Source organism: Hippopotamus amphibius, chromosome 2 (assembly GCF_030028045.1).
Source record: "Hippopotamus amphibius kiboko isolate mHipAmp2 chromosome 2, mHipAmp2.hap2, whole genome shotgun sequence".
Lineage (NCBI taxonomy): Eukaryota > Metazoa > Chordata > Mammalia > Artiodactyla > Hippopotamidae > Hippopotamus > Hippopotamus amphibius.
In genome coordinates, this window is record NC_080187.1 from 194,084,023 (window position 1) to 194,107,566 (window position 23,544).

A 23,544-nucleotide genomic window follows, 5' to 3' on the forward strand; every position below is an offset into this window, starting at 1 on the left:
ACAATCAAGACACAGATTTTGAAATTAACACACAAAGATGTTAAAGCGACTACTATAAAAATGCTCACAGAAGTATGAATACCCTCAGATCAGTACTCTAAGCTTCCATCTTAATCAGTTAGAAAAAGAAGAGCAAAACAAATTCAAAGCATGCAGAAGTCAGGAAATAATAAAGATAAAAGGAGAAATCAATGAAAATAACAACAGGAAAACAATATATAATATGAACAAAATAAAAATTTGGTTCTTTGAAAAAGTTCAATAAAACTTATAAGCCTCTAGAAAGACACACAGAAAGAGAGAAGACAAAAATTACCAACACCAACGGACTTCCCTGGTGGCACAGTGGTTAAGAATCTGCCTGCCAATGCAGGGCACACGATTCAAACCCTGGTCCAGGAAGATTCCACATGCCCTGGAGCAACTAAGCCCACGTGCCACAACTACTGAGCTGGCATGCTGCAACTACTGAACCCCATGCTCCACAACAAAAGAAACCATCGCAATGAGAAGCCTGCACACCGCAACAAAGAGTAGCCCCCGTTCAACAAAGCTAGAGAAAGCCCGCACGTAGCAACGAAGACCCAATGCAGCCAAAAATAAAATATTTTTTAAAATTACCAACATCGAGAACAAAAGAAAATACCAGTACTAATCTTGCAAACATTAAAAAGATAATAAAATAATATAAACAACTCTACACACAAATATGACAGTGAAATAGGAAAAAAAGACTAATTCCTCCGAAACTAGAAACTACAAAAACACATCTAAGATGAAATACATTACCTTAATAATTCTTTAGCTGTTAAAGAAACTGAATGTGTAGATAAAACCCTAAAATTCTGTACACATGAAACTAATATTGTAAATCAACTACACTTTATTTTTTTAAAAAAGACCTGAAACAGAAAAGTCAAGACCCAAATGATTTCACTGGAAAATCCCACTAAAATTTACAAAATGACACCAATTCTACCTGATTCCTGACAGAAAACAGAAAAGGAAGGAATACTTACAAAGTCCTTTTATGAAACCATGATACCAAAACCAAACAAAAACAATATGAGGGGAAAAGAAAATGGATCAAGAATGAACACAGATGCAAAAACACTGCATAGAACATTAGCAAATCAAATCTAGCCCTATATAAAAAGGGTAATACACACCATAACCAAGTGGGGCTTATACCAGTAATACAAGGCTAATTCAATTTGCAAAAAATCAATCAGTGTAATCTACCACACTAACAGTTTAAAAAGGAAAAAACAGGGCTTCCTAGGTGGCGCAGTGGTTAAGAATCTGCCTGCCAATGCAGGGGACACAGGTTTGATCCCTGCTCCAGGAAGATCCCACATGCCACGGAGCAACTAAGCCCGTGTGCCAAAAAAAACAATTAAAAAAAAAAAAAAAAAAGGAAAAAACCACATAGCCATATGAATGAAAAAAAAAACCAATATTCAAGATGCCTTCATGATAAAAAATGCAGCAAAAAAGAATAGGAGGACATTTTTTCAACCTTATAAAGGGCATACAAAAAACAAAACAATATCTAGGACTAGTCAGTGCAGTAAGTACAACAGAGCAAATCAGACATGAGTTAAGATAGGATCAGCAAATGGATTAGAAAAAACCAATTAGAATACTGAAAAGGATGACAAAAAAAAAACAGTAGAGAGGGTTTTAGACATAGAACTAAAGTGAGAAGGTCTAATATATGTTTACTATATTAGTCTCATGAGGTCAGTGAGGGCAGAGACAATATTTGAAGAGCTATTAGCTGAAAATTTTCCAGATTTGATGAAATATATCAACTCACAGATCCAAAAATTTCAAAAGTCCCAAACAGGATTAAAAAAAAAAAAGCACACCTAGACACAACACAGTAAAACTCAAGGCAAGAAAAATCTTACAAGCAGCTCGAGGGGACAAAAAATAAAATAAAACTTCTAAAGAAACAACAGGCTGGCAGCTGACTTCTCAACACAAAGTGGAGGCCAGAAGACAAAGAAGTGATATTTTCAAGATGCTGAAAAGAAAATACTGCCATCCTCAACCTAGCAAAAATGTCTTTCAAGAATGAAACACAAAACCTAAAGTCAGCAGAAGGGAGGAAATAATAAAGATCAGAGACGAAATAAATAAGATTTAAAAAAATAGAAATATCAATAAAGCCAAGAGCTAGTTTTTTGAAGATAAACAAAATAGACCTCTAGTCAGGCTCACCAAGAAGAGAGAGAGAGGACCCAAATAAACAAAATAATAAATGAAAGAGGAGAAATAACAACTGATATCACAGAAATACAAAATACCATAAGAAAATATTGAGAACAGTTAAATGCCAACAAAATGGACAGCCTAGAAGAAATGGACAAGTTTCTAGAAACATAGAGTCTGCCAAAAATGAATCAAGAAGAAACAGATAATTTGAACTCTCCCAGACTTCAGACAATACTACAAAGCTACAGTAATCAAACAGCACTGTATTGGAACAAAAACAGACCTATAAATCAATGGAACAGAATAGAGAGCCCAGAAATAAACCAACACACCTACCATCAATTCATCTTCAACAAAGGAGGCAAGAATACACAATGGAGAAAAGAGTCTCCTTAGCAAATGGTGTTGGAAAAGCTGGACAGCCACACCTAAATCAATTAAGTTAGAAAACTCCCTCACACTATAGACAAAAATAAACTCAAAAGGCTTAAAAACTTAAATATAAGACATGACATCATGAAACTCCTGGAAAAGAACATAGCAAAACATTCTCTGACATAAATCGTACCAATGTTTTCTTAGGTCAGTCTCCCAAGGTAACAGAAATAAAAGCAAAAATAAACAAATGGGACCTAATCAAACTTATACATTGGGCAGAAAACCTAAACAGACATTTCTCTAAAGAAGACAAACAGATGGGTAACAGGCACATGAAGATATTCTCAACATCGCTAAATTATTAGAGAAAGGCAAATCAAAACTACAATGAAGTATCACCTCAAACTGGTCAGAAGGGCCATCATCAAAAAGTCTACAAATAAAAATGCTTGATAAGGTGTGGAGAAAAGGGAACCCTCCTACACTGCTGGTGGGAATGTAAATTGGTGCAGCCGCTATAGAAAACAGTACAGAAGTTCCTTAAAAAAGTAAAAATAGCTGTTTCCCTGTAGCAGCTCCCTATTGCTGGAGGAGAAAAGTGCCCCAGATTCTTTCAGGACTCTTGGTCTTTCGAGAGCGACCCAAATCGAGCGAGGGAAGAGGGAGGAAAATCCCCTGGATCCCTGCAGGATTAATTCATTCAAAAAGAGAATAAGAGAAAATACTCAACATGCAAAAGTCTAATGAAGAAAATGTAGGAAAACCACAGAACATGCCAAAGGCTGAGGAAGACCGCCCTTTGGAAGCTGTACCACAGGAGGCAGAAAGAAATCCTCAGCCTTCCGAAGAAGGTATAAGCCAGGAAGCAGAAGGAAACCTTAGAGGAGGGCTGACTCAGCCTGGTCAGGGATATAAAGAGGACACTCCGGTTAGGCATTTGGACCCAAAGAAAACATAACAGGAGTAGATGAGTTGGAAAGGCTTAGGGAAGAGATAAGAAGAGTAAGAAACAAGTTTGTGATGATGCATTGGAAGCAAAGACATTCACGCAGCCGTCCTTACCCTGTGTGCTTTAGGCCTTGAATTTTTTTTTGTCTGTTATTAAAATCTGGCCCCTGCTTTCTTTCTGTTAGCATTTTCTGATGTATCTTTGACTTTTGTTTTATTTTTAATCACCTGGTGGAGTTTTGTTTTAGGTAGTTTCCTTGTTACCAGCATCTGGATTTTGTATTTTCACACATTCTCCAGGTCTATTTTTCAACTGGGAAGTTTCACACATATGCATGAAAATATATTCATTCCATGTTATAAAGTAAAACATAGGTTACAAAGCAGCATATTTAGTATCAGCTCACATACGTAGGAGAAAATCTCAAATTGTGTGTTGTGTGCGTGTGTATACATACATACATATATCAAAAATTTAACTGTGTTTGTTTCTGTGCGGTGAGTTTTTTTTTTCTTTTTGCTTATCTGTATTTTTTAATGAACTCATCAGACACACAAAAAGAATTAAAGTTTTTTTTTATAATTAAAAGTTAAATAATTTGCAACCAGCTTATAAGGGCAATGGGGGCACCTAAACTCTTGATGAAACAACTATTAAAAATGTAAACCTCAAATTACCTCTGGGTCTCTTAGCCAGAGGAATAAAACTGGCAGTTATTACAGATAAAAAAAAAAAAAAGTAAAAATAAGTTACCATGGGATTCAGTAATCCCACTCCAGGCCATATATCTGGAGAAAACTCTAATTCAAAAAGATACATGCACCCCAATATTCATAGCAGCACTATTTACAAGAGTCAAGACATGGAAGCAAGCTAAAGGTCCACTGACAGATGAATGGATAAAGAAGACATGGTTTAAAAAAAAACCGAAGAGGAGGAGGAGAAGCGTATATGTATACACATACACACACACACACACACACACACACACTCTCTCTCTCTCTCTCTCTCTCTCAATGGAATATTACTCAGCCATAAAAAAGAATAAAATAATGCCATTTGCGGCAACATGGATGCACCTAGAGATTATCACATTAAGTGATGTAAGAGAGAGAAACACAAATATCATATGATATCACTTATATGTGGAATCTAAAAAAATGATAAAAATGAACTTATTTACAAAACAGAAATAGACTCACAGACACAGAAAACAGACTTACGGTTACCAAAGGGGGATGGGGGAGGCAGAGATAAAGCAGAAATTTTGAATTAACAGATAAAATAGATAAACAACAAGGACCTACTCTTACAGCATAGGGAACCATAGTCAATATCTTGTAATAACCTACAGAGGAAAAGACTTTGAAAAAGAATATACATATATGTATATATATGTATAACTGAATCACTTTGCTGTATACCAGAAACACTATAAATCAACTGTACTTCAATTTAAAAATTTTCTTAATAAAAAAATAAATTAAAATTAGCTTTGTGGTATGCAGGCAATGTAAGTCTTAAGAATACAAAACTTACATTCTTAAATGTATATATTAGAAAAAAAGACTGGAATGAACTAAACATTTATCTCAAATTAGGAGAAAACAAAATTAATACAAATAAAGCAGAAAGAAGGAAATAATAAATTAAGAATAAGCATTAATGAAATAGACAATGAAACAGAATATAAACATATAATAGAAAGGACTAGTAAAGTTAGAAGTGGGTTATTTTAAAAGATTAATTATAGGTTGACAAACCTCTATTGATGAAAAAGAGAAGCCACAAATAACCAATGGCAGTAAAGAGAAAAGAATACAACAGATGCTGCAAAACAGAGGTTTTGCAGAGAAATAACTACCCAAACTCATTCACGAAAAAATAGATAAGCATTCTGAAGTCAAATAAGCCTCTTCCATGAGGCTTTACCAAATGGTAAGAGGAGTTATCTCTGGACTGTACAATTACATATGACTTTATCTTTCTTCTACATTTTTCAAATTATCTACAAGGGCATGTGTTACTTTTTAAATTTTAAGGGGAGAAAAAAGAACTTGGAGCTTTACATTCCAGTCTTTTTTTTTTTCTCTCATTGCAGTATAGTTGATTTACAATATTATGTTAGTTTTAGGTGTAGAGAGCACTGTGATTCAGTATTTTACAGTTTACACTCCATTAAAAGTTAATGCAGGATAATAGCTATAATTCCCTGTGCTTTACGATATATCTTTGTTGCTTACCTATTTTATATACAGTACTTTGTATCTCTTAATCCCATTCTCCTAATTTGCCCCTCCCCTCTTCCCTCTGGTAACCACTAGTTTGTTTTCTATATCTGAGTCTGTTTCTGTTTTGCATATCATTTGTTTATATCATTTCTTAGATTCCACGTAAAAGTGATATCATAAAGTATTTGTCTTTGACTTATTTCACTAAGCATAATATTCTCTAGATCCATCCACATTGCTGCAAATGGCAGAATTTCATTCTTTTTTATGGTTGAGTACTATTCCATTGTGTATATATGTACCACATCTTTATCCATTCATCTGTTGATGGTGATGGACACTTCAGTTGCTTCTGTATCTCTATTATAAACAGTGCTGCTATAAATACTGGGGTACAGGTGCCTTTTTCGATTTGGTGTTTTCATTTTTTCTGGATGTATACCCAGAAATGGAACTGCTAGATCATACGGTAGTTTTATTTTATTTTATTTTATTTTTGAGGAACCTCCACACTGTTCTCCATAGTGGCTGTACCACCATTTACATTCCTACCAACAGTAGGGTTTCATTTCCTTTTCTCTACATCCTCTCCAACATTTATTATTTGTAGACTTTTTGATGAAAGCCATTCTGACAGGTGTGAGGTGACATCTCATTGCTGTCTTGATTTGCATTTCTCTGATAATTATCAACGTTCAGCATCTTTTTATGTGCCAGTTAGCCATCTGTATGTCTTCTTCAGGGAAAAAAAAAGTCTATTCAGGTCTTCTGCCCATTTTTTCTATGGATTGTTTGGTTTTTTGATTTTTTTCTACCTATATATTTTGGATATCAACCCCTTGTCGGTCATATCATTTGCAAATATTCCCCATTTCATAGGATGTCTTTTTGTTTTGTTGATGATTTCCTTTGCTATGCAAAAGCTTTTAAGTTTAATTAGATCCAATTTATTTAATGATTCCAGTCTTAACTCTGCCACAGGTTTTGCTATGGCAGAATTTGCTGTGGCTTTGATTAAATCCTTTAATTCCAGACTTCCTGGTGGCACAGTGGTTAAGAATCCGCCTGCCAAAGCAGGCAACACAGGTTCAAGTCAAGTCCGGCAAGATTCCACATGCTGAGGAGCAACTAAGCCTGTGTGTCACAACTACTGAGCCCACGAGCTGCAACTACTGAAGCCCATGCACCTAGAGTTCATGCTCTGCAACAAGAAAAGCCACCGCACTGAGAAGCCCAAGCACCTCAATGAAGAGCAGCCCCAAGACCCAATGCAGGCAAAAAAAAAAAAAAAAATCCTCCAATTCCTATATCTAAAATTCCTATACTAGACCTAAATTGTAAGATATTTCATTTCATATAGCAATTTAACATACAAGATGGATATTAATCCTTCCATTTCAAAAAGAATTGTCTTGTTTCTATATATCAACCACATACAACTAGCACTATTAACTACCGCCAGAAAGAAGGGCTACTGTTCACCTACTTTACTTTAGCAAGTTAACTAGTTTACAGCTTATAACAACATATACCAACAGTGTACAACAGTGCATATTTACCAGCTGGTTTGCCTTAGAGGATGTGCACAATGCCTAGGCACTCAAATATTTTTTGAATCAATGATAACCAGGAAGCTAGGCTAAATAAAATTGTACTAAGAAAAGGAAAATTTCCTTTTTACTTTCTATACTTCAACATTGTTTGACTTATGAGTTTTTCACACTGTAGATACTATATTAATAATGTTAAAACAAAAAAAATAATGTTAAAACAAAAAATTGAGTTCTTTATGGGTTTTGTTTGCTTTTTGGTTTTAATGGCCAAATTGGGTTTTTGATTATATAAAATTTTTCCAGCATAAAATGATAGCCATGTTTAAATGTTCCATTTCTATATGTATTAGAACATTCCTGTGCCCCACCGCTTTCCCGACCAGGGATTGAACCCTTGTCCTAACCACTGGAACACCAGGGAATTCCCAACATTCTTTAAATTACTCTCTAAAGAAAATTTTGCTTCTAACCAAGAATACTTCTTTGGCTGAGTTCAGTTTACCACCAAGTGGGGCAAACACCTCAGTCACGTCTTTGTCAGGCTCCTCAATTTTCAATTCCAAGCCCAGCTCAGCTATTTTTTAAAACTCTTAAAACACGAAATCACTACAGTCTAGGTATTAGGTAAATCTCTAATTTTTTATGTATTAAAGTCTTTCAAAAGCATAACGGTGAAAATTTTAGAACTGCTTACTGGGCACATTGTCAATTCCTCTCATACATTAATATGCATCTTTAGATTAAACAAGACAAGCAAAGCTTTATACCTGGATTGTATTCTCTTAGCTCTCCCTGCCCCCATCCTATAAAATTCATTTATCTAAATATGCCATTGACCTATATCAAAAGGTATTATAAAAAATAACCTTATAAAAGTGGTCACCATGTTTACTCTAAGAATGTTGTATACTACACTAAGTGCCCCTTCCATTTATTAATTTATTGGGTATTCTTTTGTACCAAATATATTTTTGTTCTAGGTGCTAAAGAAATAGCAGTAAAGAGAATTGAAAGCATTCAGGTCTTTTCTCAGTGAAAAAAAAGAAGTCATTTGAAAGTTTTGAATGTGAGACTAACAAGATCTGATTTATACAGTAACAGGATCATTCCAACTATTATGCTGAAAATAAACTGAAGAAGGATAAGACTAAAGGTAGACAAGGCAGAGAGACCTGTTAAAAGCCTACTGCCATAATCTTGGAAAGAGATGATGGTGTCCTGAACCAGGGTGGTAGCAGCACAGATGATAAGTGGGCAGATTCTGATGCATTTTGAAGGTATAGCCAACAGAAACTGCCAACATTAGATCTGGGGTGTAAATGAAAGAAAAGACTGAAAGATTCCAAGGGAACTGGAAACCAAAAGAAAAAAATACACAAGGTAGCCATTTACTGGTTTAGAGAAGGATGGAGGAGGAGAATGTTATGAGATAGCTATTAGACATTCAAGAGGGAGATGTCAAAGAAACAGCTGGATACAGAAATCTGGAATCAGGCTGAGAAGGAGTGGTTAAGGGAAGTAAAGGAAAACCAGGAGAGCTAAATGAAGAAATTATTTCAATGAAGAAGAAAAAGCAATTTTTATAGGACAGAAAAGGAGAAACTGTTAGAGCAATGCCCTTGAGTAGATAAGAGGGGATGGGACCTAGGATATTAATCAGGGTTTCTCACAACTGCAGCAGCACTGACATTTTAGGCTGAGTAATTCTTCACTGTGGGGGGTTGTCTTGCACATCATAGGATGTTTATCAGGATTTCTGGCCTCTGCCCACTAGATGCTAATCCCTCCCAACAACCTTGTCACAATCAAAAATGTCTCCAGACATTGCCAAATGTCCCAGGGGGCAAAATCACTCCCAATTTAAGATCATCGGTACCAATGGAGGAACTGGGCTTTGGCTGGAAACACCGACAATGCATCCATATAAAAGATGCTATAGTTAGAGTACATGGTAATAATTTCAGTGTCTCCTTCGGATATAGTCAAGGCCAGAGAAGACATGAGGAAGTTGCTAGCATACCACAAAAACAAAGTCATTACTCCTAGGAAAATGTCAGTATTTTGTTATTGAACTGCAGCTACCATACAAACTATGTGTCTTTTAACTTTGTCTAAGCCAAAATTTTTATGTTTTTTTTTTTTGGGGGGGGGGGATCCATCTATGCCCCTTTGCAGAATGCCCATATAGTCTCAGGTTCCTGGGTTTCTTCTAAAATCACAAGAGGAAAACATCATGACTTAGTATGAATTAAATATTATTCCTGAGAGGGCTCAAATTTTAGAGGAATAGCACTAAAGGAACATATTTCCAATGATAATCTAAGAGGAACATATCTCCAATGATAATTATGCCTTTCAAATCACCCCACCAAATTATCGTGTAGTGTTAAAGGAGTCTGGTTCTATTCAGTGACCCCTTTATACCGAGTGACTTCTTCACCAAAGAGATGTAAGCCAACCATATTTTTAGGCATTTAGGATGGAGGGAAAGGGGAGCATTAAAGGAGCCCTTAGCAATCATGAAATGATAAAGTTTGAGAATAAAAGCAGAGTCAATTGGTTTCACATATTGTACGTCAAGTGCCAGGGTTACATGAACTATGTCTAAGAGAAAGAAAATACAGTCACACCACCTGTGTAAGTTGCACCTGCTTCCTCAATAACAGGTCCCATCCTGTTCTATATCGTGAATTAGGTTCCAGAGCAAAAAAAAAAAAAAAAAAAAAATGAAAAGGGATTCTACAAGCTCAAAAAGATTGAAAACCCTAAAACTTCTATTAAAATATCTGGCTTCCAAACTTGCTTAAAAATTAAGCGACAAGCTAGAAGAGCCTTACTGAATCTGAATTACAGATATTCTCTATTACTATCCCCTTTTACACACTGCCTTGCTTTCTATAATAGAAGGAAATTAAATTGGTCAGGCATGACTTGTTTTCCTACTGCGCCATTGCAGTTGTAACCCAACATCCCATACTCTTTTTGATGATTAAATACTGAGACTCTGATTTGTTCTAAACGTTTCTCAAGATCCCAATTAAGATACTGATTATAATTTCTTTTTTTAATTGAAGTATTTACATATTTACAATGTTGTGTTAGTTTCAAGTGTAAAGCAAAGTGATTCAGTTATATACATATATGTATATATTTCTTTTTCAGATTTTTTTCCATTATAGGTTATCACACGATATTGAGTATAGTTCTCTGTGCTATACAGTAGGTCCCTGTTTACCTATTTTACATACAGCAGTGTGTGTATGTTAATTCCAAACTTCTCATTTTTCTCCCCCGACCCCCACTATCCCCTTTGATAACCATAAGTTTGTTTTCTGTCTGTGAGTCTATTTCTGTTTTGTAAATAAGTTCATTTGTATCATTTTTTTAGATAATTTCTAAAGTCATCCTTCAAGTACCCAAAAAGCTAAGGACAGAAAGTAAAGGAGTAAATCTATTTAGTGGGTGGAGACCCTGAACACCATCACCCCAGCCCCACCTCCCACTCCACACTGTACTCTCTGACAGTAGCATTTACCAGATACTGAGGATACAACCATAAATAAGAGCCTCCTTCCCAACTGTGAGCCCAAAGAAGAACCACTGCTTCACAAAGGCTCTGCATGGCTTAATTCCTGAGCCAGAAAGGAGGTCAGGCTCTCTGACCTTAAAGTCTGACTAACAGTCTTACACATACATACAAGTGGAGGGCACAGAGACTCCAGACCTATAACCTCACCACAGTCACTTTATGTTTCTGGTCCATTTTCTCTTTTGCCCCTTGGAAATCTCTAGATAGGTCCATATAATGCCATCCGAGGTCTAAATACTTAAAAGAGAACCTAATTTAAGAACCTCATTTTACAGATGAAAAACCTTAAAAGTTTCAGTGATTTAGCCAACGTCATATAAGTAGTTGGTCTCTGACCTCCCATTTCTGAGGAGGCATTATTTGGGGCTATACCAGAGTTTCAGGGTCGCTGCTAGGAGTCTTCTCACTCTAGAAGGCAGGCTAATTAAGGTCTACACAGGGACATAAGTAAAAACTTATAGAACCTCAGATTCACCTATAGGCTGACACCAAACACAAGGCCACAAACTCTAAAAGTGATTGGGACTGCCGTAATATACATTACTAATAAGAAAAAAAATCAAATTGTATATTTTAAATATATGCAGTTTATTGTATGTCAAAATAAACAAACAAACAAGACACTACTCTCCGAGAATAAACGGGCCAATTTCTCTTGGAAAATAAGCCCATTCTAAATTTTTGACTTCTGTCTTTCCCTTTATTCTCAGCATAGGCTGTCAATAGGTAAAGTTATTATACCTACTGATAACCACCCAGTACAAAAGCATTTTTCTGTCCAGCTCTCCAATTTCCCTGGCCAAAGTGATCTCTTCTTCCTTCTGAATTCCCACAAGAATTTAAGTGCCTCACAATACCACCCAGCTGGTATGCCATGGTTAAGTACATGTTTTAACTCCCCTAGTAGACAGATTACCAACTTCCTACACTTTTTTAATAAACTCCCTGAAATACAACCTATTTTTTGTCCTTTTTTTTTTACATCTCCACAGAGCCACACACATCCATGTGTTCAACAAACATTTGTTAAATGTATAAACAAGCTGATTATTTTAAAAGTTTGGTGTTGCCATAATTCTAGGACTAGAATGTTACTATGCTACAGTAGAATTAAAATATATCTAAATGCCAAAAAAGAGGTCATATATAACATAACATTAGCTTCTAACTTTTAAATAAATGTTTTTTCATTCATCTCATTCACTACTAAAAAAACAAAAACAACAAAAATCAAGAATGTCAGAATACAAATATATTTTCCTAAAAAGCTATGAGTAATGTTTGCAAATCATACTTTTCAAAATTCTAACAGTATTCGCTATTTAATAAAGAAGCCCTGTGATTTCTTTTAAAGTCCTGTGTTGTTTTTGTTTTTGGTTTTTTAAATCATTTTGTGAAGGAACAGTCACCCAATAATGCATCCTTTATATCACACCACTCCTTGGCTTTTGTTGTTCTCACCATTCAGAAATGCCTAATACCACTCTCTGTCTTTCCAACTGTCAATCTTCCATGAAATCTTTTCTTATCTTCCCAACTACATGTGATCTCTTTCAACTGCCTTACATTGCAATTATGTACATCATTTTTTATCTCTGCCAGTATATTATAAGCTCCCTGAAAGTGGAAATGACTTACTAATTTCTGTAAACTTTTTTCATCAATGTGTTGATTTCATATCAGAATGGAGTAACATTAACTGCCCCATATGTCTGAAAATAGTCTGTACCCCTTAGATGAAAAAAATATTTTAATTATATTAATAATCATCATGTACCATCATTATTTTAATTAATATTCTAATTCTTACAGAAAAGTAAAATAAAAAAACTAAGGACTATTTTCAGAAAGTAATAAACAATATAAAAAGGAGAAATTTAAACTATCTGTTGCATTAAAACATCCACTTACCCATAAGAAGGTAGTTGGAAATGTCTCGATGGCAAAATAAATTATAACAAAGCTCACACATGGTAGAAGATCATCAACCTTGAGCTATCTGGGACCTGACTTACTAAATGATAACAATATTTCCCAGAACTTAGATCTTACATTGAAAAGAATAAAATGATCAAAAGGTGATATTTATACAAGCGTATTTATAAAATTACAATTGAGTGTTTTAAAAAACTAACTGCCAAAACACAACTGAAAACCATCGCAGACCATATGCTAGTACTAAAAGTACTCCTCACTGGGATTGTCCACTACAAACTGCATCACCATGTCAACACAGTAGAGATTGTGCCCTGACAACATAACCAAGCAGACATTCAATGCCCAGCCAATCATACCACCACCAACCGTACACAGTGCAATACATATAACAGACTGTTTTTCAATTACAATGTCATGAACACTTCAAAATTCTTTTAGAACAATTCCTTTTCAAAAACTTTGTCTATAGACTCTGAAATAAATGATCTGCCCTATTTTGAAAAGGTCCTCAGGTTATCACTAGCTAGCTCCAAGACAGTCTTTCCTTCTACACTAGCCACGTTTAGGCCTTCCACATATACACACCCTTCAGAGCAAAAAGGGTGTGTATATGTAGAAAGAAACACACTACAGAGAAAAGCCAACTAGATGAGAAGTCACAAGACCGCCATTCCAGTCCTGGCTGGTCCCCTTGTTAGTCATCCGACCAAGAACTAAAGTTTTTTCAGTTGATTGCTCTACAAATCAAATGGCATTCTCTACATAAAGGAGTTTTACTTATTTTTTTAATTTCATTTTTATTATACTAACACAGGCATTAAAATAATCGTTAGCTGATTCCTGAGTACTTGAATACAGCTTGTTCTCATTTTTTTCAAGCAACTCTGTTCTTCATAGAGTCCAAAAGGTCATCTCTAGTTCAAGGCAAAATTATAAAAGGGTCAGTGCATTCAAAACTAAGATACTAGGACTGCCCTGGCGGTCCAGTGGGTAACACTTCTCACTCCCAATGCAGGGGGCTCAGGTTTGATCCCTGATCGGAACTAGATCCCGAATGTATGCCACAACGAAGATCCCAGTGCCGCAACTAAGACCTGGTGCAGCCAAAATAAATAAATAAATATTTTTTAAAAAGAGAGATATTAAAATGAGATGGTGTGCAACACGGGTGTGTAAATGCCAAAGGGCCATGAAATAATCAGTGTCACAAGCAGGCATCCCAAACCAGGTAAATTCTGAGTCATTATTGGGGAAAACAAAAAGCAAGGATTCTCGTTGCAACATAAAAATGTAGGCTAGAGTAAGAAGACTCATACGGCTATAGCAGAGGCGCCAAGATGAGGAGTATATATAACCAAATGTAAAGTCGAAGATGGCGGAAGAACATCTGACAAATTTAAATTTCACAATTAGAAACAACTACATATTCTTGAGCCAAGAATGATACGGTGAAATGGTATTTGAAGATTATTATACCAGCAGCTGTCTGGAGGATGAATTGCAGTGATCAGAGAAGTTAGGAAAACCAGTTTGGAAGTTTTTAATGTTAAGTAATACAAATAAGGTTCTACAATAAGCTGGTGACTAAGGACATGAAAAGGGATAAACCTGGTAGTCACTGCAGAAAGTCAGCTACATTTGGAAAAAGATTTGAAGATGATTCCAAGGATCTGGTCATGGGCAGTCTACAGCATAACCACACCTGCAGAGCACTAATGGTTCTGGCACTGGCTTTTCCAGACTGCACCTGAACCTGTTTAGCCCTATATACCAGCCTCACTATGAGACAACACTCTACCTTAGATGGAAATAGAAAACTACCACCACCATAATAGTGTGGAGATAAGCCAAGATTCCAGATTCATTTCTTGATGGAGATAGCCTGTTCTTCTAACCCTGGGGAACTTCCTCCCCACCTACACAACTAGGAGAGAGGGTAATTTCTACTCTCTATGCCCCCAAAACTGTCTACACACTTGAAGCCCAAACTCAAAACTATATGGATCTTTTAGGTCACAAGTACACAAAGCACAGATGACACCATTGATAGGGACAGGTCTAACAATATGTCAGGCAAATTATATTTTTTAACCGTTCATTCTAAACTGGTACAAAGCCAAGTTGATTACATTTAAAATTAAAATGGCCAAAAAGCAATCTTATGGGGTTATTTCTAATGTATCACAATGATAGATAAATTCTGCTCCTGAATGCACTGTGCTACATAATGATTCTGCAGTTTTGCAGGAGCTTTTCTTATTTCTGCAGCTTTACAAAACATGCTACTGGAAAGCAGACATCAACGTGTTTTCCTTGTCTAAAAAGCATACCATTATGCCATTTCCAATTTTCTCAAGCAGAATGATTATTAATAACAATGTGTATTTAATCGAGGTCTCATTGCCTACAGTTCCTTCTGAGGAGGACGATGTCTAAATTTAACACAAAAAAGAAACATGTTAATCCATGGGAGTCTCTCTGTGGGTAAAAGCAGCTTAGGGCTTGGTCTGAATTGGCTATGCTAACAACACACCATTCTCAAAAGGACCGATCCATCCAAGCTCCATGAGAAACATGTCTATTTCACCCAGATTTTTAAGAGGTTCTAACACATTGTTTAGACACACTTTAATCTCACATACAGGAAAAACAGTCATAAAATTTTCACATTGCCTTATCTTAAAAACAAACAAACCAGCCTACCTTGCAAACGGCTTAAAATATTATCTAGGGAGAGGTTACCAAATCGTGATCTCATGATAAATAAGAGCTCTCCAGGGCACTGTCACTAATTATTCCATTCCATTCATTCAGAGAATGAATTTTTCCCTTTTCTTGTTGGAATTAAGATTCTGCATAGCAGGAGGTACAGAGGGTCGGGCTCGAAGCCACCGCCTTCAGCGGCTCCCCGCTGCCCTAGCACAGCGGGCAGGGGGAGCCAGGCGCAGCATCCCTTCCGCGCTCCGAGAGGAGGCAAGACCCAGCCTCTGTGTCTCCATGCCGAGAGCAGGTGCGAAACGGACGCTCCGGGCTTTCCGCGGTTTCACCTTCCTCCACCGCAGACCCGGGGCCATCCCAGGAGATGAACCTTCTAGTCCAGCCACCCCCGGGGCCCGTTTGCTGAGGTCGGACAGTGCGGTGGATTCCTCAACCTGACGGGTGATTTCCTCAGCAGCCGCAGGAATCACAGTCCCACGGCCCGCCACCCTACACTGGGGCCACACCTCGCAGCCTCCCGGGGAGGCATGGGCCCGAGACAGAGGGTCTCGGCCCCCGCGTCGCGACCGCGGTCTCCTCCCCCTCGGACTCCTGGACGCCGCTCACCGTGAAGGGGACATCCTCGACGCTGCCCACGGAGTAGCAGTTGTCTCCAGGGTTGACAGCTCCAGTGAGGACCTGATGCAGATGCATCTCCGGAGCCCCGGCTGGCCAGACAAACGCGCGAGGGGCGCAACGAGCCCCGCTCCGGCCCTCCTCCGGCCGCGAGAGCGCTTCCCGCTCCGCCTCCCTCGGGACCCACCCCGCCGCGGCTCTGGCTTAAGGCCTCACCCCCCTTTCGCCTTCCCCCCGCCGCGTCCCAGCCATGGGAGCTCCGAGAGCGCCGCCGCCGCCCCCTCCCGGATCGCCGCTCGGCTGCGGAAATGCCCGGATGCTCCCACTGCCTGCTGCACCGGCGCACAAACGCGGGAGGAGGGCGAGGGTGCTTGTGAGGGGTGGGGGGGAGCGCGGCCGAGCGCGTGCTGGGAGGGACGCTCCGCCCGAGGGAGGTGGGCAGCGCGCGCGTCCACCTCGGGGGAGCGCGGGTCGAGGGGAAGGGTGAACCCCTCCTCCCGCGCGCGGCTGCACCCTCAGCTCTGTCCTTCTCCGCCCCCCGCCCCGCGTTTGCGCGTGCGCGCGCCTAGAGGTTTCCAGGGCAATTACGCGCGCCGCGCGGACCCTTGTCCCGGGATTGCGCGCGCAGACGTGCGGGAGTTCCCTTGGAGCCTCCCGCCTGCGGCCGCTGGGGGCAGTCGCGAGGGGTGGCCGCGGGGCGGGGCGGAGGCCGCTCCCGGCCGAGCCCCTGTCCCACTCAGCGGACGCACCGCCAGTCTATTTCGCTGTCTTTAATCCATTGCCAAGCACACTGCATGATGGTCAATGCAGTTGACCTCAGGAGGACACCCGTCGCTGGGAAATTTCACCTCGGGAAACCTCAGGTCCCTTAGGCCTTTTTTAAAGTACAGTGCATGAGATATTTTACTTTATGTAAAGAATAAAAACATCTTGCAAGTGGGTAGAGAAGCCGTCCTCCCCTGACAGCAAATTATTGTGTTCCCACCTTTTGTCACGGTTGTTCTATGCAGCGAAAGGACCCCCTGGAACAAGTGACGACTCTAGACTTTTTTCATGCGTGATGTCATGGATCTTCGTAGAATCGCCTGATTTTTCCAGACTTCTGAACTTTGATACAGGGATCCGATCCCTGCTCCAGTTCAATTCGTCACAAGGCTTTGAGCCTACACTGTGTGTGATTAAGTCACTGGGGCAAGGAAGTAGAGGGGACTAAGATACAACCATCTATAAAACCAGGCAGAACGCCAGAAGTGTTAGGATTGAGACACAAAAGTCTATGCACCACAGAAGAGGAAGAATACTTTTGAGTAAGGGGATGGGTATAGTGTTATGGAGAGGCTGACAAAAACGCTGCATTCAAATAGAGAAAACAGCTTGACCTAAGGCTTAAAAGTGTAAATTGACAGGATGTGTTTAGAGAAACAACGATTAGATTAATGTTTAAGGCTGAAGATATATAGGGTGGAGAAAGGAAATGGTAGTTAAGATATGGACACAACCAAGAGGTAGTTTGTGGCCGGCCTGAACATGTAGTCTTGAATGCTGCACCAAGAAGCTTAGATTTCATTCTGCCTGCAGTGGGTTGGCGCCGGGGTGGGGGTGGGGGGGGTTGGAGTCCATGGGATGCTTCTGAGCAGAAATGTATACACTCACCTGCTTTAGGAAGGTGACTTTGTGTCACTGTGAATGATAATTAGAAGAGTGGTGAAGATTGCAGGCAACGATCTGGCAGAAGTTGGTAATCAGTTTAGTGAAAGAAGGAGGAGTCAAAGATAATTCCCAATGACCTAGGGCATTTTCATTTTCATTTGGTGGCTAATTGTCCCCCCAGTCACCCAAACTAGAAACCGCAGAGCCAATTTCAGTCCCATTCTCTCTCTTGTCCATATCCAAGGGTCCCTTTTCAAGGTCCCTAATTCATGCCCTTCATCATCCCTACTGCCTTTTACCTTCATTTTAGAGCGCATTATTTCTCATGTAATTACCCTGAAGGCCTCCTAACTGGTTTGATTGCCTTCCATCTCCGTGCTCTCCAGTCCACCCACAGCTCTGCAGCCTGAGAAAACTTTTTAAGGGAAAAATTCCTCTGCTTTAAATCTCCACTCCCTACAGCTTCTGCCTAATCTTTCAGTTTTATCTCAGGCTGCTCAGTCACACCCACTACACTCCAGCCCCACAGAGCTATTTGCTGTCTCCAGGGCATACGGTGTTTTCTTAATCTTCCAAGTCTTGGTTCATGGCTCTTTGCTCTGTCTGAAATGCCTTCCTTCCCCTTGTTAATCTGACAAACCACAATTTAGTTTAAAAGTCAGTTACTCAGTAAAACCCTTCTTGTCTATCCCGAAATACCTTGAGGCTTCTTCCTCTTGAAACATACATATCACATAGCAATCTAAGTGTTGGTTTGTGTCTGTTTCTTCTACTAGAGTTGTAGATATTTCAAGTCAGGATCAGTATCTTATTTTCTCTGTGTCCCAGGTGCCTGAATCATAGTACTTTATCTGTGCTGGCATACAAGATTTTAAAGTGAATAAGATCACCCAGTTTTTCATGAAAATTTTATGGGGTAAAAAAGAACCTGTCAGAGTTTAATTGACCATATATATAAAAAATAAAGCTACTAATAATGATTTTTTTCAATAAGAGACCTTTCAATGTAAAAAAAGAAAAGAACTTGTCAGTATACATGTATTTATTTTGTGTGTGTGAAAGTGTTTAAATAATTTTCAGTGGTTTTGTGGAAGTTTTACATACTCATGTTAATAGAATATACTATATACAGTATATTGGGATCAGTTTCTGTATATTTAATTGTATGCTACTAACCATGAATAAAGGTACTAAGCCACATTTTTTTTAAAAATAGTGAAAATATTACAGACAACCAAATGCACACACACAAAATGAAGCCCCATACTATGCATGAAGTACCATAAAAGCAAATACTGCTGGTGCATCTTGGTGTTAGCAACTAAACAGCATGCCACAGTATCAAATAAATTTGGGGTAATTCCTATATATACAGTATATATCAGTAAGAATTGGTATAAAGCAAGCAGTTAAATACAATAAATGTAAATAAATTCCTTTACAAGAAGGTTTAATACATGTAGACAAACATTTCCCTAAAAACTGGAACAAAACACAGCAAATTAATAGATTTGAAGAAATTCCAACATCATGTTCATACATAAAGGCAAATATTTCACTGAATAGTAATACATGTTGAGTAACAGGAAAAAATGAATATGTTATAGAAGCTAGTGTTTTAGTGAATAATAGCTGTAGAACACTGTTTCTAAGCATAATAAAGACTAATCTTCACCCTCAAAACTTAAAGAAATACTTTCAAAGCTTGAAACCCATAGCTACTACTGGATTTTATATGCATCTCTTAATCTTCAACTTTCACTGCATTAGAAACTGAGTCAAGGATTTCCCCAGCGGTCCGGTGGTGGTTAAGACTCTGCTTCCACTGCAGGGGGCATGGGTTCAATCCCTGATCAGGGAAATAAGATCCCACAAACCACATGGCAGCGTGGCCAAAAAAAAACCAAAAAAAAGAAAACTGAGTCAAAACCATTATCAAACCAAAAATTATACTCTGATTGTCAACAGGATTTTTAATTTCACATTATTTAAGCCATTTCACAGTTGGCTCTCATTTTACAATATTCCATGAAGTTTTGGCCAATTCACAGTTGTGACATTGGAGGCCTCTTCCTTTTGGTATCAACTCAAAACCTAAGCCTGCATCTACCTATTCCTCTCTTCCCTCGTGAGTCCAGTTCTCCATAGTAACATCTCAACGTTGCAGCTAGCTAGTTAAGTCTCCTGGAATTACAGCCAAGCCTTTTGTTGTCCAGTCTGATCAACCAAAACTCATTCCAGACTAATGTGGCAAATTTCTTTAGTAGCCCACCTGCTAGGACAGATTTACCACATTTTAACTGTCCACAGTCATTTCTTCCTTGTTCATCAACATTTTGCATGGACCTAAAGATAAAGTGGGGATTCTTTCTTCTGATCTGGAAATGACTTTCTTTTAAAAATTAGAAAAATTATCAGTTTTGTATCATTAACAAAACATTCCAATACAATTGTAAGATATGGCTTCTCATGTCCACAACTTTTTGATGGAGGTGTAATTAACATATATTAGTTTCAGGGATACAACATAAAGATTTGCTATTTGTATAAAGTTTTAATAGTAACAACTATTGTACCTTTGGAGTTAGGTTTAACAGAACACTAGATGTCTGAGGAACTTAGTTTCCCAGCCAGTAATCACGTACTCATGTGCACTAGTTATCTTTTACTGCGTAACAAAGTATCCCAGAACTTAGAGGCTAAAATCAACAATAAACACAGTTTCTGTGCCTCAAGAATACAGTAGTGGCTTAGTTCCGAGGTTCTGGTTCTGAGTGTCTCAAAATGTCAGCTAAAGAATAAAAGAAGCTAGACATAAAAGACCACATATTGCACGACTCCATTTCGATTAAGTTTTCTGAAAAGGCAAATCTATAGACATAGAAAATAGATTAGTGGTTGCCTGGGGCTAGTGGTGGAATGGGAAGTAACTGCTAATGCGCTGGGGTTTCTTTTGGTGTCATGAAAATATTCTAAAAATAGATTGTGGTCATGGTTGCCCAACTCTGTAAATTTACTAGAAATCATTGAATTATACACTTAAAATTAGTGAATTTTATTGTAAATAAACTGTAACCTCAAAAGCTATCTAAAAAAGAAGTATCAGCCAGGGCTACAGTGATCTGAAGGCCTGAATGAGACTAAAGGACCCTCTTCCAAGATAGCACACTCTCTGGCTTGAAAGCTGATCCCAGTGTCTGAGCGGGGGCCTTAGTTTCTCGCTATGTGGTCCTCTCCATAGCTCTACAAGACATAGCAGCTGGCTTCCCCAAAAGCAAGTGATTCAAGAAAGAGACCAAGTTAGAAACTGCACTGTCTTTTAAAACCTGGCCTCAGAAGTCACACACCGTCACTTCCACCATATGTTATTAGATACACAGGCCAGCCATGATTTAGTGTGGGAGAGTATTTCCCCAAAGAGTGAATACCAAGAAATGAGAATCACTGGGTGGCACCTTGGAGGCTGACTACCTTACCACAGAACTCAAGGATTTTATCTTCAGGCATTGAGGGGCATCGTTTGTTTCATTCTTCTTACCTACAGAGGTAATTGGAATTTCTACTCATAAATCTAGAATGCTATAATGCTGATCTTTGATATGTCTATTATCAGTTCTTTATTGGTGAACTATCCGTACGGTTTTTTTTTAATACTTTCTTTTTTAAAATATTTATTTATTTATTTTTGGCTGCATTGGGTCTTCTTTGCTGCACATGGGCGAGTGGGGGCTACTCTTCATTGAGATGCTTGGGCTTCTCATTGCGGTGGCTTCTCTTGTTGCAGAGCACAGGCTCTAGGCAAGCGGGCTTCAGTAATTGTGGCACGTGAGCTCAGTAGTTGTGGCTCTCGGGCCCTAGAGCACAGGCTCAGTAGTTGTGGCGCACAGGTTTAGTTGCTCCAAGATATGTGGGATCTTCCCCGACCAGGGCTCAAACCTCTGTCCCCTGCATTGGCAAGCAGATTCTTAACCACTGTGCCACCAGGGAAGTCGCTATCCATATGTTTTAAATATTGAATTTCCCAAGTGAGTCCATTTGTTTGGGGGTCTAATATCCATATTTTTAAATGTTTACTCTAGTTGTGGAGACCTTACAGTTTTCTTACAGATGTCTCATGCTTTAAGATGCTATTTTCTTTTGTTGATAGCAATGAAAGCCCTGACTTCCTATTACAAATTCATGTTGCAAGTCTAATCACTAAGTCTGAAATTGATGTAGTAGTAATGCCTTCACTGCTTTTGAGTCATAAGCTATAGTGGTAACGTATTTTAATCTAAAATATCAAAAGAATAACCCTATTTAAGTTATCTATTGCTGTGTAACAAGGCACTCTGAAACTTAGTGGCTTAAAACATTGATTTTTTTTTTTCTTTTTCTTTTTTTTTTTTTTCTTTTGTCTTTATTTCTTATGTTCTGTGGACTGTGTGGGGAGTTCCTTTGCTGGTTTCACTTGCACTCACTCATGCAGCCACATCCAGCTGGAAGGGTCACCTGGAATAGAAGGCCCAAGATGGATTCAAGACTGGCAGTTGATGTTAGTTGTTGCCTGGGATGCCTTGGTTTCCCCTCCATGTGGCCTTCTCCTCCATAGGCTAGACTGACTTCCACAGCAGTCTTGGGTCCAGTCTTGATGGTTACACACAGAGTCAATTCTACTACATTCCTTGGTCAAAACAAGTCACAAGGTTAGCACAGATTCAAAGGCTAGAGAAATAAATTCCATCTTTTGATGGGAGGAACAAAAAAGTCACACTGCACAGGGTTATAGGAGGAACTGTTGTAGCCATCTTTGCAAACAATCTTTGTCATAGACCCAGACTTTACCTCTGAGCATCTCTATGGCCTCTGACATTATTTTTGCTTTGTTTAAATTAAGAATACCACTTATAGGATGAAAAAATGTATATATTTGCTATGATGTCTTTCTCTGCTACAGGCAGCATTAAATTACGGTCTTCTTGGTGACTATACCTCAGAACATTAGCTATTTAACTCATACCTTATGCTTTTACCTTTTTATCTCCAGTATGTGTGCATTGAACACAGGGCAATTTTTGAACAGTTTTTTTGAAGGGCAGGAATGAAACTTTATGAATCTTATAAGCAGTTGAATAAGGTAAGTTTTGATCTATTTGGATTCTTTTGTTGCTAGAATCTGAGAAGACTGATCAGCTTAGAGAAATTATAGTGAATGGTTCATTTCTTTGCAGTCACTATTTAGGATTATATTGTGAAAAGTAAGATATTCTACAAATATCACTGATTTCCTTAAATATTAGTGTTTCATAAACTCATTTAAGTGAGAGCTTAAGTGGAAACTAATTTTTTTTAATTTTTCCATTTAAATAATTATTACGTAGACTAGATATGACATGAACTGACCCCTGCTTATCTTTCCAGCTTTATCTTTTGATACTCCTGACCTCTAAGTAGATGTTGTAACCACACTGAAGTACTAGTAACTTCTTTTATTTCAAGCCTCTAGAAACTAGGTACTTCCCCTATCTAGAAACTCCCTCACCGCAATCACCACCACCACACTCTTTGCCTGACTAATTTCTATTCTTCCTTAAAAACTCAGTTAGAAGCCCCCATCTCTGGTGAGCTCTCCCCAGTGTGAATTGGGTCCCTTTGTTATGCACTCTTACAGGTAATTCCTTTCCTTATCTGTCCAGAGGGCAAGGTCTGTCTTAATGACAATTG

General features: G+C 38.5%; 1 protein-coding gene and 1 pseudogene across 4 annotated transcripts in view; one reads left to right on the forward strand and one right to left on the reverse strand.

Moving 5' to 3' along the window:
• DMXL2 (Dmx like 2) overlaps positions 1-16,709 on the reverse strand; it is a 168,689-nt gene extending 151,980 nt beyond the window's left edge. For all 4 annotated transcript variants that reach the window (XM_057722413.1, XM_057722411.1, XM_057722414.1 and 1 more), the window contains exon 1: positions 16,183-16,709. In XM_057722413.1, coding sequence (XP_057578396.1) covers positions 16,183-16,269 — 87 coding nt within the window. In that variant the 5' untranslated portion in view covers positions 16,270-16,709. The remainder of the gene's footprint in view (positions 1-16,182) is intronic.
• LOC130845344 (transcription elongation factor A protein-like 8) lies at positions 3,282-3,681 on the forward strand (annotated as a pseudogene).
• Positions 16,710-23,544: the final 6,835 nt, after the last annotated feature.